This window comes from Rhinopithecus bieti, unplaced genomic scaffold (assembly GCF_001698545.2).
Source record: "Rhinopithecus bieti isolate Rb0 unplaced genomic scaffold, ASM169854v2 scaffold_2574, whole genome shotgun sequence".
Lineage (NCBI taxonomy): Eukaryota > Metazoa > Chordata > Mammalia > Primates > Cercopithecidae > Rhinopithecus > Rhinopithecus bieti.
Window position 1 is genome coordinate 6202901 of NW_016804493.1, and position 13639 is coordinate 6216539.

Here is a 13639-nt window from a genome sequence, read left to right on the forward strand (position 1 = left end):
AAAAAAAAAAAAACCCACAAAGTTGTACACTTTATTTATTATTTATTTTATTTTATTTATTTATTTTATTTTGGGATGGAGTCTCGCTCTGTCACCCAGGCTGGAGTGCAGTGGGAGTACCTCGGCTCACTACAACCTCTGCCTCCTGGGTTCAAGTGATTCTCCTGCCTCACTCTCCCAAATAGTTGGGATTACAGGTGCACACCACCACGCCTTGCTAATCTTTTGTATGTTTAGTAGAGATAGGGTTTCGCCATATTGGCCAGGCTGGTCTCGAATTCCTGACCTCAGGTGATCCATCCGCCTTGGCTTCCTAAAGTGCAGGGATGACAGGCATGAGCCACCGCACCGGCTTTTGCGCACTTTATTTATTTTGAGACAGGGTCTTGCTCTGTCGCCCATGCTGGAGCCCAGTGGCATGATTATGGTCACTGCAGCCTTGACCTCCCTGGCTCAAGTGATCCTCCCACCTCAGCCTCCCAAGTAGCTGGGACCACAGGTGCATGCCACTACACCTGACTAATTAAAAAAAAATTTTTTTGGTAGGTACAGGTTCTCACCATGTTGTCCAGGCTGGTCTCAAAGCCCTAGGCTCAAGCAATCCCCTGGCTTTGGCCTCCCAAAGTGCTGGGATTACAAGTGTGAGCCACCACACGCAGCCTGTACACTTTAAAATGGTAAATTTTATGGCATGCAAATTATATATTGATTTTAGAAAGAAAGAAAATACTTAAGAGGCACATCAGAGATTTAAAAAATAACCAGAGAAAATTGAACATGGATTCTCTATGAAATCATATTACAGAGTTATTAATTTGAGGGTTGTGTGATAATGATATTGTGATTATATATTTCAAAAATCCCTACAAACTGGTGAAATGGCATGTTTGAGATTTGCTTTAAAATATTCCTGGAAAAAAAAACTGGGGGGATGAGTGAAACTGGAATGACAGAAGATTGACCATTTTTTTCTTTCGTTTTGAGACAGAATCTCGCTCTGTTGCCCAGACTGGAGTGCAGTGGCGCAATCCTGGCTCACTGCAACCTCCACTTCCTGGGTTCCAGTGGTTCTTGTGCCTCAGCCTCCTGAGCAGCTGGGACTACAGGCATGCACCACCACGCCCGGCTAATTTTTGTATTTTTAGTAGAGACAGGATTTCACCACGTTGGCCAGGCTGGTCTCAAACTCTTGATCTTTTATGGACAACTCTGTGGAAATAACTTTTTTGTTTTTCTTTTGGTATTTTAAGTTGTTTTTTTCCCCTTCTCCTTGTCGTTTATTCTGCTTCAAGTGATTCACCTGCCTCGGCCTCCCAAAGGGTTGGGATTACAGGTGTGAGACACTGCACCAGGCCACACTGACAATTTTTGAAGTGGAGTAACAGCTTTATGGGGGTCTGTTATACTATTCTGCCTTGTTTCAGTTTGTTTAGACAACTTCCATTATAAAAAATTGCAAAAAATAGGCCGGGCATGATGGCTTAAACCTGTAATCCCAGCACTTTGGGAAGTTGAGGCGGGCAGATCACGAGGTCAGGAGATCAAGACCATCCTGGCTAACACAGTGAAACCCCATCTCTGCTAAAAAGTACAAAAAATTAGCCGTGTGTCGTGGTGGGCCCCTGTAGTCCCAGCTACTCAGGAGGCTGAGGCAGGAGAATGGCGTGAACCTGGGAGGCAGAGCCGAGATCACACCACTGCACTCCAGCCTGGGCAATAGGGTGAGACTCCGTCTCAAAAAAAAAAAGAAAAAAGGTTGCAAAAAATAAAAAAAATATGACAGAGAAAAAAAAAATAAAATATGACAGAGAAAAAAAAAAAAAAAAAAAAAAAGTCTTGGCTAGTCCTGAATTCTAGAAATTTCCTCTTCCAACTGAAGATTTTGAGCTGGGTCCTATGGCAAGTACAGCATACTTTTGTCCTCAAAGGCCTCCTCCTGACCGGGGACTGAGCTTCAGTCTGAGAGAAGCTATCTGAACCAGTCCTAGAAGTTGTTTTGATTTGGGGCTGAACCAGTGTACGGAGCATTTTGGGGATGGTGGACCTTTGTGGTGTATCAGTTAGCTCCTACTGTGTAACAAACCACCCTGACACTTAACGGCTTAAAATAAATAAATATTTATTATAGCTCATGATTCTATGGGTGGACTAGGATGCTGGGATGACTTGGCTGGGGCCAGCTCATCTAGGATAGCCTCCATCAAATGTCTGGGGCTTGAGCAATGCCTCCTCTAGCAGGCTACCAGGATTACTTACATAATATGAAGGCCCCCTGGCAGCAATCGAGGGAAAGTCCCAACGTCCAAGTATGTCCCATTGGTCACAGCAACTCACATGGCCAAGCCCACCTCAGCCTTGATCTCCTGGGCTCAAGCGATCCTCCTACCTCAGCCTCCCAAGTAGCTGGGACTATCAGCCAAGCCCATGCTAGATCAGTCAAGTACAGCCTAGATTAGTCAAGCCCAGCCTAGATTACCTAAGCCCAACCTGGATCAGCAGAGCCAAGACTAGATCTGCCAAGTCCAACCTAGATCAGCCAAATTCAGCTCAGATCAGCCAAGGACAGCCCAGACCAGACCAGCCCAGCCCACCCTGGCTCAGCTGAGCCAAGCCCAGATCAGCCAAGTCCAGCCTAGATCAGCTAAGTCGGAGCCAACCTGTAGTTCATGAAAAATAACACATGATTGTTTTCAGTCACTGTATTTTGGGGTGATTTGTTATACAGCAAATTGAGTGGGTGCTTGGGGTGTCTCACAGGCTGTGTGTGTCCTGAACATGAAATTGCACCACCTCTTAAGGGCTGGGGTACAGGCTCTAAACTGCCAGGATTCTAATTCAAGTTCCATGTTCCCTCCCTGGGGAGGTGGTCTCGGTTTTTGGACAGGGGACAGAGGAACCAAAAGCAAAGCATGTGTCTTAGGAAAGGAGCGGGGAGTGAAGCCCACAGGATGAGCAGGGCCTTACTGCCCCAACTGGTGGGCATCGCAGTGCAGGTCTAGCAAGGTAATTTATTTTTTATTTTTGTTTTTTGAGACAGCGTCTCACTCTATTGCCCAGGCTGGAGTGCAGTGGTGCGATCCTAGCTCACTGTAGCCTTCAGCTCCTGGGCTCAAGCAATCCTCCTACCTCAGTCTCCAGAGTAGCTAAAATCATAGGCATGAGCCACCATACCTTGCTAGGGATTTTTTTTTTTTTTTTTTTTTTTTTTTTTTTTTTTTTTTTGTGATGGAGTCTCACTCTGTCACCCAGGCTGGAGTGCAGTGGCGTGATCTCGGCTCACTGCAACCTCTGCCTCCTAGGTTCAAGCGATTCTCCTGCCTCAGCCTCCCGAGTAGCTGGGATTACAGATGTGCACCACCATGTCTGGCTATTTTTTGAGGTTTTAGTAGAGAAGGGGTTTTGCCATGTTGGCCAGGATGGTCTCGAACCCCTGACCTCAGGTGATCTGCCAGCCTTGGCCTCCCAAAGTGCTGGGATTACAGGCGTGAGCCACTGTGACCTGCNTGCCTCAGCCTCCCGAGTAGCTGGGATTACAGATGTGCACCACCATGTCTGGCTATTTTTTGAGGTTTTAGTAGAGAAGGGGTTTTGCCATGTTGGCCAGGATGGTCTCGAACCCCTGACCTCAGGTGATCTGCCAGCCTTGGCCTCCCAAAGTGCTGGGATTACAGGCGTGAGCCACTGTGACCTGCTGAAATCTGTTTTTTATTTATTTTTGACTTATGATGGGTTTATCAGGACTTAGCCCCATCAAGCATCTGTGTTAACTCCTGCAACAATATGGCTGGTTCCCAAATGCAGTGTCCCAAGTGAAAGAAGCCAAAACAAAAGGCCACACACCACAATTGTATTTCTCTGACATTCTGAGAAAGGCAAGCGTGCTGGACAGAAAACAAATGAGTTGTTGCCTAGGGCTGGGGCTAGGGGAGGAGCTGACTGAGAAGCCGCAGTAGGGAATTTTTTGGGTAGATGGAAATGTTTTGTATCTTGATTATTACAGTAATTACACAGTTCTATGAATTTGCTAAAAACTTTTAGAATTGTATACTGAAAAGGGTAAAATGTAGTATATGTAAATTAGCCCTCAATAATGCTGAAAAAATCCCCAAACGAATGTAACAGTAGGGGAATTGCCAGGGTGGGATGGAGGAGGAGGAGGGGGAGGGAGAGGAGAAGGAGAAGGGAGGAGGAGGAGAATGAAGAAGAAGAGGAGGAGGAGGGGGGAGAAGGAAGGAGGAGGAGAGAAGGAGAAGGGAGGAGGAGGAAGAAGAAGGGGAGGAGGAGAAAGGAGAAGGAGGGAGGAGAAGGAGGAAGGAGAAGGAGGAGGAGGAGAAAGGAGGAGGAAGAAAAGGAGGAGGAAGGAGGAGGAGTAGGAAGGAGGAAGAGGATGAGGAGGAAGGAGGAAGAGGAGGAGAAAGGAGGAGGAAGAAGGAGGAAGAGGATGAGGAGGAAGGAGGAAGAGGAGGAGGAAGAAGGAGGAGGAAGAAGGAGGAGGAAGAAGGAGGAGGAAGGAGGAAGAGAAGGAGAAAGAGGAAGGAGGGAGGAGGAGGAAGAGGAAGGAAGAAGAGGAAGAGGAGGAGGAAGGAGGAGGAGGAAGGAGGAAGAGAAGGAAGGAGGAGGAGGAAGGAGGAAGAGGAGAAGGAAGGAGGAAGGAGGAGGAGAAAGGAGGAAGGGGAGGAAGAGGAAGGAGAAAGAGGAGAAGGGGAAAGAGAAGGAAGAGGAAGAGGAGGAGGAAGGAGGAGGGGGAAGGAGGAGGAAGAGAAGGAGGAAGAGGAAGGAGGGAGGAGGAAGAGAAGGAGAAGGGAGGAAGAGGAGGAGGAGGAAGGAGGAAGAGGAAGGAGGGAGGAGGAAGGAGGAGAAAGGAGGAAGAGGAAGGAGAAAGAGGAGGAGGAAGGAGGAGGGGGAAGGAGGAAGAGGAGGAAGAGGAAGTAGGAAGGAGGAGGGAGGACAAGGAAGAGGAGCAGCTGCAGGTAGTGACTGGGACTGAGATTCAGGGTGACTGCATAAGGGATTCACTTGAACAACCCACGTTCTCTCTCTAAGGCCCTACCTGCCTGCTGGGCACCTCCCAGGGTAAGGGCCAGCATTCTTTGGTGACACTATGGATCACACAATGAAGAAGATGCAAAATTCATACCTGCTCTCCCCCAATGGTGTCACTCTGTAGCCATTTCCCCCCACTAGAGGGGAGACAGGGAGGAGGTGAGGGGATGGAAGAGAACTAAATCAGAGACGGAATTCCAGCCTCATCTGCAGAACGGACACAATGGTCCAGACCTTGCAGAGTCCAGAGGGCCAGATGGGAGGACCATGCACACGTGCTGAGCCCTGTGTGGGTGTCGACTTTTGGGAGCAGCCACTAGCCCACAGGGTGTGAATTCCAGTCACACCTCTTACAAGCTGTATGACCTTGGACAAGTGTTTTAACCTTTCTGGGCCTCAGTTTCCTCATTGATAAACTGAGATTTTGTGCTTCCATGAGATTGCTGTGAGAGATTCAATAAATGTAAAGACCTTTGTCCTGGCCAGGCACGGTGGCTCATGCCTGTAATCCCAGCACTTTGGGAGGCCAAGGCAGCAGGTCACTTGAGTCCAGGAGTTTGAGACCGGCCTGGCCAACATGGTGAAACCCCATCTCTACTAAAAATACAAAAATTAGCTAGGCATGGTGGTGCGCATCTGTAATTCCGGCTACTTGGGAGGCTGAGGCAGGAGAATTGCTTGAACCCGGGAGGTGGAGGTTGCAGTGAACTGAGATCACACCACTGCACTTCAGCCTGGATGACAGAGTGAGACTTTGTCTCAAAAAAAATTATTTTTTCTTATTTATTTATTTATTTATTTATTTATTTTTATTAATAGACATGAGGTCTAGTAAGAACATAGGTCTGGGAACATAGTAATGTTGCCCAGGCTGGTCTCGAACTCCTGGGCGCACACAATCCTCCCACCTTGGCCTCCCAAAGTGCTGGGATTACAGGCATGAGCCACCACGTCTGGCATTGTTTTCGGAGTGGGAGCTCATCTGCTTTTTTAACCTGTCCTGCAGCCTGAGTCATTCATGGACTCTACCACGGCNTGACAGAGTGAGACTTTGTGTCAAAAAAAATTATTTTTTCTTATTTATTTATTTATTTATTTATTTATTTTATTAATAGACATGAGGTCTAGTAAGAACATAGGTCTGGGAACATAGTAATGTTGCCCAGGCTGGTCTCGAACTCCTGGGCGCACACAATCCTCCCACCTTGGCCTCCCAAAGTGCTGGGATTACAGGCATGAGCCACCACGTCTGGCATTGTTTTCGGAGTGGGAGCTCATCTGCTTTTTTAACCTGTCCTGCAGCCTGAGTCATTCATGGACTCTACCACGGCCCTCAGTGTGTGAACTCAAACCACCTGTTCATTCGTTGGTCCTGCTTTTGTTCAGGCCCCAGGCTGCCAGCTGGTGTCATCGTAACTCACTCATGGGCCAGGGCTGCTGGGACATTCTGAAGTCATTTCTCATGTGAGCCGTGTCCAGCTGCCAGGGCCGGGTGGTCCTGTGCAGGCTGTGGGTGCGGTGTGCACTGTGGCTGATGGCTGAGTGGCAGTGCTGCTCTTACATAATCAGTTTCTCTCCTCCTTTCTCTTCCCAGAGCCAGATTTCACACTGAGCAGCTGCAGTCGGAGAAATCAGAGAAAGCGTCACCCAGCCCCAGATACCGAGGGGCCTGCCAGGGACTCTCTCCTCGTGCTCCTTGGAAAGGAAGACCCCGAGAGACCCCCCAAGCCACCGGCTCAGACCTGCTTCTGGGCTGCCATGGGACTCGCAGCCACCGCCCCCAGGCTGTCCTCCACACTGCCGGGCAGATAAGGGCAGCTGCTGCCCTTGGGGCACCTGCCCGATCCTGCAGCCTGGCCACTCCTCCAGGGCCAGCCCTTCCCTGACTCAGTGGCCACCTCTGCTGCCCTGAGGCCATGTAGGCCGTACTTAGGCCTCTGTGGACACACTGCTGGGGACAGCGCCTGAGCTCTCAGGGGGACGAGGATCACCACCATGCCCCGGGGCTTCGCCTGGCTGCGCTGTGAGTACTGGGGGGGTCCCTGGGGACCTGCCCTGGGAGGCCTTGGCCTAGATCCAGGATCTGCTGTAACCATAGCAACCAGGGCATTCTTGCTGGTGAGAAGTTGCGATGCTTAACAGTCAGACTGCAGACACCCTCTGGGATTCCCACGGCCACCCTCTGCCTTGTCTGCCGCTGACTTCGGGCTCTGACGGGCAAGCTGGGTGGGCGGTTCTGGCTGGGTGGGCATGGTCTTCAGGGTGGTCTTAGGTTGGGGCAGGCACTGGGGGTAGGTAGCAGCATCTCACCTTTCCAGGCTAGTGGGCGCTGGGGAGCCCCGTGCGGGCAGCAGAGGCAGAGTCCTGGGTGTGGCCGGTGGGGGGTGGGGCAGGGGCTGGTGAAAGTGTCCAGGGATCCAAGACCCACGGCAGAAGAGCAGCCAGGTGTCTGGAGAAGGCAGCCTGTTCCCCTCCGACCCTCCCTCCTAACAGAACAGAATTACAAAGCAGAGCAATAACACTGTTGGAAAAAGAAAACTAAGTTGAAATGAGGACAGAAAGGAAAAAAAGGATCTGGAAGCCTCTCATGCCTACTGGGTGGGAGGCCAGACCAAGATCCCCTGTCTCCAAGATTCAATTTAATTGACTCAAATTCAACACATTTTTCTGGTGCCTCCCACGTGCCCACTGCCGAGTCACTGCCATGACAACAAGGACCTTGCTGTCTCGTGCCTCTGTCTCCAACGCCTGGCACAGGGTTGAGTGCTCAGGAATTGTTTGAGGTTCGGGGTATGAGCCTGCGAGGGATTCAGAGAAGAGCTGGGTCCACCCTGGCCCTTGTGAAAATATACAACAAAGGGTTGGGACGTTAGGGATGGGTGGAAGGACTCAGCTGGACCCAATGTTCTGGAAGCCCCTAGGTCATGAGAAGCAAGGGTGCAATGTGGGGGAGGGGCTGCTGGAAATGGTCTAGAAGGTGGGGTGGTGCTCACACAGGGAGACCTGGGGTCGTAAGGCCCGTGTTCCAGGGAGAGGGGCCAGTGTGAGCAAAGGTTCAGCGGTGGGATGGTGAGGCCAGGCTGGGAGCTGGTTTGGACCCAGTTGGCGGAGGCCTTGAAAACCAGGCAAAGCGTGCATCCCTCCCCACAGCAGGCAGCCCTGGAGGATTTGAGAGCCGGGCGGGGGTGTCATCGTGATTGGGAGTTCCTCTGCTCTTGAAGATCAGTCTGGCGGTGTTTGTAGGAGTTGCTGTTGTCACCGTCTGCACAGGAGGGAATAAGGGTCATTCTGGAGGTGGAGGTGCGAATGAAAGGCAAGGGATGCTGGACTGGTGGCTCATGCCTATGATCCCAGCGCTGTGGGAGGCCAAGGCAGGAGGATGGCTTGAGGTCAGGAGTTTGAAACCAGGCTGGGCAACATAGCGAGACCCCATCTCTAAAAAAAAAGGAAAATTAGCCAGGTGTGGTGGCATACATCTGTAATCTCAGCTACTCAGGAGGCTGAGGTGGGAGGATCATTTGAGCCCAGGAGGTTGAGGCTGCAATAAGCAAGGATTACATCACTACACTGCAGCCTGGGCAACAGAGTGAGACCTTGTCTTTAAAAAAAAAAAAAAAAAGAAAAGAAAAAGAGAGAAAGAAAAGCAAGGGAGAGGGGTAAAAGCTCCAGGAGGCAGGTCTTAGGACCAGGCAAGGACTGGCTGGGGGATGAGGGAGAGGGAGAGCAGCAGATTTAGGTGGGGGCTGGTGCCCAGGGACTGGGGTGCTGAGGAAGTTGGGCTGCCATAACCAATTAGTATGCTTTGGGTGGCTTAGAGCAACAGCAATGTATGGTCTCACAGTTCTGGAGACCGGAAGTGTGAGATCAGGGTGCCCGCAGAGCTGTGTTCCCTCCAAAGGTGCTGGGAAGGAGCCTCCCTTGCCTCTTCCAGCTCCTGGTGGCTCCTGGCCTCCTTGGCCTGTGGCCTAGTCACTCAGATCTCCCTCTGTCTTTGTGTGGTCTTTCCCTCTGCGTGTCTCTGTGTCCGCTCCTCTTCTTCCTAGCACACTAGTCACTGGATTTAGGGACCTTCCTAAATCCAGGATGGCCTCATCTTGACATCCGTCATTTAATAACGCCTGTAAGTGGCACAGGACAGTCGAGCCCCCAAGGGGGCTTAGCCTGCAAGGGTTCTTGGCTTTGCCTAGGAGAGAATTCAAGGCAAGCTGGTGGGTAGGGGAAGACAGCTTTACTGAAGAGGTGTTACAGCTCCATGCCAGCTCCTGCAGAGTAGGGCTGTGCCAGAGGAAGCGTACTGAGGAGCAGCTTAGGGCCATTTGCAGTCATATTTATACCAACTTTTAATTGCATACAGATAAAGGGGCAGTTTATGCAGACATTTCTAGTAACTTTTTGGGCCATTGGGTCATTGCTATGGAAAGGGGCGGTAACTCCCAGGCATTGCCATGGCAATGGTAAACTGACATAGCACACTGCTGGGCATGTCTTTTGGAATGCTGCTTCCACCCCGTCCATCCCTGTTTTCACTAGTCCTCAATTTGGTCCAGTGTCAGGACTCCGCCTCTGGAGTTGGTCCTACCTCCTACTTTACAAAGACCCCATTTCCAAACAAGGTCACATTCTGGGGTTCGGGTGAGTGTGGATTTGGAGGAGATGCTATTTAACCCACTGCACAGGTTCAGATTTGGTCCCCGGGGCTGGGGGTGACAAGCCCCACTTGTCACTGCACGTGGGGTCATCTCAGAGAGGGGGCAGGCCCCTCCTGCCCCCCACGCAGGGCCAGGGAACAAGGAAGGGAGTACTGGACTCACACAGATCTTTCTTCAGCCTCCTCTCTGTCTGGCAGTTTGTTTTATTTATTTTATTTTTATTTTTATTTTTTTTTTGAGATGGAGTCTCACTCTGTCGCCCAGGCTGGAGTGCAGTGGCGCAATCTCAGCTCGCTGCAACCTCTGCCTCTCGGATTCAAATGATTCTCATATCTCAGCCTCCCGAGTAGCTGGGACTACAGGCACCTGCCACTGCACCTGGCTAATTTTTGTATTTTTAGTGGCGATGGGGTTTCACCATGTTGGCCAGGCTGGTCTCGAACTTCTGACCTCAGGTGATCCGCCTACCTCGGCCTCCCAAAGTGCTGGGATTACAGGCATGAGCCTCCGTGCCCAACCTGTCTTGTGGGTTCTTACCTCTGGGCTAAGACAAAGGCAGGGTGGGTCTCTTGACTAAGGTCAGGGGTGGCACTGGCTGTGGGGTTCCTGGTGTACAGAGTATGTGGGGGACAGTGGCCTTGAGGTTGGGGCTGTGCTGTCCTTGCCTGGTCCCTGTCTGTTAACCTGTTTCTTTGGGTGGGTGGAGGCAGCAAAAAAGGAAACTTACACTTAGCAGTGATGTTTGGGCTGCAGTCTCAGAGGAAGGCTGCCCAGTTGGGGGAGAGGCAGATCATCTGCGGACAGCTTTTCCAGGGCAGTCTGTGTGCCCACCATGCCAGGCTGGGAGGCTCAGTGTCACTCCAAGGCACAGTTCTTGCCTTGAAGCCACAGCTGCCGGGTCCCCAAGGCCCCAGAATGGGACACAGAGAAGGGCAGTTGCTGTAGGGTTGAGGGGTGGAGTAGACGGCCAATGGTGATGACCACACAGGAAAAAAGACCCAGTGTGGACAGAGATATTGATTTTTCTAAAGAAAAGCTGAAAGTTTTAATTGTTATGTGAAATCCCTGTGGACCAGAGGTGGCCCTTGGGACATTAGCTTGCAACTGCTGCTGCTCTAGGTCTGTGGTTCCAGACCCCCAGCCACAGCTTTACCTGGGACCTTGTTAGAAAGGTAGATTCTGGCCACATCCTCGACTGGCTGAGCAGAGACTCTGGGGCAGGCAGGACGACCTGTGCCTTAACCAGCTCTGCAACGGATGCCAATGTCTGCTCCCATTTCTACTGCTTGAGGCAAATCCCCAAATGCACATGTGAAGTGCTCAGCACGCTGGGCTGTGCAGTGTTTAACTGTGTTATGGATTCACATACCAAAGTCAAGGTCGTGAGTGAATGGGGAAGGTGGTGCTGGAGACAGAGACCGATGGGGGCTGGTGCAGGCAGGGGAGACCCTGGCGGGGTGATTGGGAGAGAGAAGAGTCTCTGGGAGGCTTTGAAAGAGGTCTGTAGTGTGAGAGGGTACCCAGTGCAGGGCGAAGCATGAGCCTAGGAGGCAGGGATGATCTTGACCTGCAAGGGTGGGTGCCAAGGCGAGGGGTTCAGGACTTAGGACAGAAAGCAAGCAGATGTTAAAAGGGCCAAACACTGGTTCAGTTCGTGTTTATCTGTCCCTCTGGCCCAATACTGTATCAGGCACAGGGGAAGAGAGAGAGAGGAAGTGCAAGATAGATTGCAAACTTGCAACTTAGCAAAAAATGTGTGGCTATGTGGGGTACAGGGCTTGAGGAGGCCTCAGGCTCTGAGCTGATCAAGGGCACTCCCGGTGGGAGGTCCCGCAGTGGCAAAGGCCAGGCAGGAGGCCTGAGCAGGGCAGGTTTGGAGAACGCAGTGGGGAGGTAGCAAATAGGTGGTGTGGCTCAGACCAGAGGGGCTGTAAGAACAAAGTCTTGGCCGGGCGCGGTGGCTCAAGCCTGTAATCCCAGCACTTTGGGAGGCCGAGACGGGCGGATCACGAGGTCAGGAGATCAAGACCATCCTGGCTAACATGGTGAAACCCCGTCTCTACTAAAAAAATACAAAAAACTAGCCGGGCGACCTGGCGGGCGCCTGTAGTCCCAGCTACTCGGGAGGCTGAGGCAGGAGAATGGCGTAAACCCGGGAGGCGGAGCTTGCAGTGAGCTGAGATCCGGCCACTGCACTCCAGCCCGGGCGACAGAGCGAGACTCCGTCTCAAAAAAAAAAAAAAAAAAAAAAAAAAGAACAAAGTCTTCCCAGATGCTGGGGAGTGGGGAAAATCCAATCAGTAATTCCTACTCATAGCTGGGGGTGGCTCGGGAGGTGACTCAGCCCGCCTGACTGCTTTTGTCAAAAAAAAAAAAAAAAAAAAAAAAAAGAGGATGGTTATTGCTTTTGTCTGTAACAATAATAGATATGGATTAGAGAACATAAAAAATGTCCTGAAAGGCCAAGGCCAAGTGTGGTGACTCATGCCTGTAATCCTTGCACTTTGGGAGGCCAAGGTGGGAGCATCACTTGAGCATATGAGTTTGAGACCAGCCTGGGCAAAATAGCAAGACCTCGTCTCTACAATTTTTTTTTTTTTTAATTAACTGGGTGTGGTGGTGGTGCCTGTAGTACCAGCTACTGGGAGGCTGAGGAGGGAGGATTGCTTGAACCCAGGAGTTCCAGGTCGCAGTGAACAATGATGGTGCCACTGCACTCTAGCCTGGGCAACAAAGCAAGACCCTATTTGAAAAGAAAAACATGAGAAAATCTCCCATAGAGATTTGGTAGTCATGGTAGGAACACAGATAGTGTTGAGTCACGCTATTTTTAAGCTTCACTAAGCATATCTAATTTTTCTCATAGCACAGCCGTATCTTTGACAATGTGATTTTTATTGGCTACATGCATTATTATGGAACATCTAGGCCATTTCCATATTTTCACTGTTATGACATAAATGCTGCTCTGTACATCTTTGTTCATAATTTTTTGGTTATATCTTTTTTATTTTTCTTCCAATTTATTCCTAGAAGTGAATTTAGTTGGTGAAAGGGTATTGACATTTTTAAGGCCTAGTGGTTTGAAGAGTACAGATACTATTAAATCCATTAATAGCATAAATTGCTAAATTGCTTTCCAGGACAGCACTATTTGACTAACATCAAGTATTAATTATTAAAATGAAATGAGCTGGGTGTATGGCTGGGCATGGTGACTCATGCCTGTAAATCCAGCACTTTGGGAGGCAGAGGCAGGGAGATCAACTTGAGGCCAGGAGTTTGAGAACAGTCTGGCCAACATGGTGAAACCCCATGTCTACTGAAAATACCAAATAGCCGGGTGTGGTAGCCCTTGCTTGTAATCCCAGCTACTTGGCAGGCTGAGGCATGAGGCATGAGAATTGCTTGAGCCTGGGAGGTGGAGGTTATAGTGAGCTGAGATTGTGCCAATGCACTCCAGCCTGGGCGACAGAGAAAGATTCTGTCTTAAAAAAAAAAAAAAAGAAAAGAAAAGAAAAAAAAGGCCGGGCGCGGTGGCCTGTAATCCCAGCACTTTGGGAGGCTGAGGCGGGTGGATCACGAGGTCAGGAGGTTGAGACCATCCTGGCTAAGACGGTGAAACCCCGTCTCTACTAAAAATACAAAAAAACTAGCCGGGCGTGGTGGCGGGCGCCTGTAGTCCCAGCTACTCGAGAGGCTGAGGCGGGAGAATGATGTGAACCCGGGAGGCGGAGCTTGCAGTGAGCCAAGATCGCACCACTGCACTCCAGCCTGGGTGGCAGAGCCAGACTCCGTCTCAAAAAAAAAAAAGGCTGGGAAGCGGGGTGTAGTGGCACTTGCCTCTCATTCCAGCTACTCAGGAGGCCATGATGAAAGGACTGCTTGACACTAGGAGTTGGAGACAAGCCTGGGCAACATAGCAAAACCCTGTCTCAAAAAAAAAA

General features: G+C 50.5%; 1 protein-coding gene across 3 annotated transcripts in view; it reads left to right on the forward strand.

Moving 5' to 3' along the window:
• The window catches only part of IL34 (interleukin 34), a 78120-nt gene that overhangs the window by 56426 nt on the left and 8055 nt on the right, over nt 1-13639 (forward strand). For all 3 annotated transcript variants that reach the window (XM_017868749.1, XM_017868751.1, XM_017868750.1), the window contains exon 2: nt 6638-7066. In XM_017868749.1, the coding sequence (XP_017724238.1) occupies nt 7039-7066 (28 nt within the window). In that variant the 5' untranslated portion in view covers nt 6638-7038. The remainder of the gene's footprint in view (nt 1-6637; nt 7067-13639) is intronic.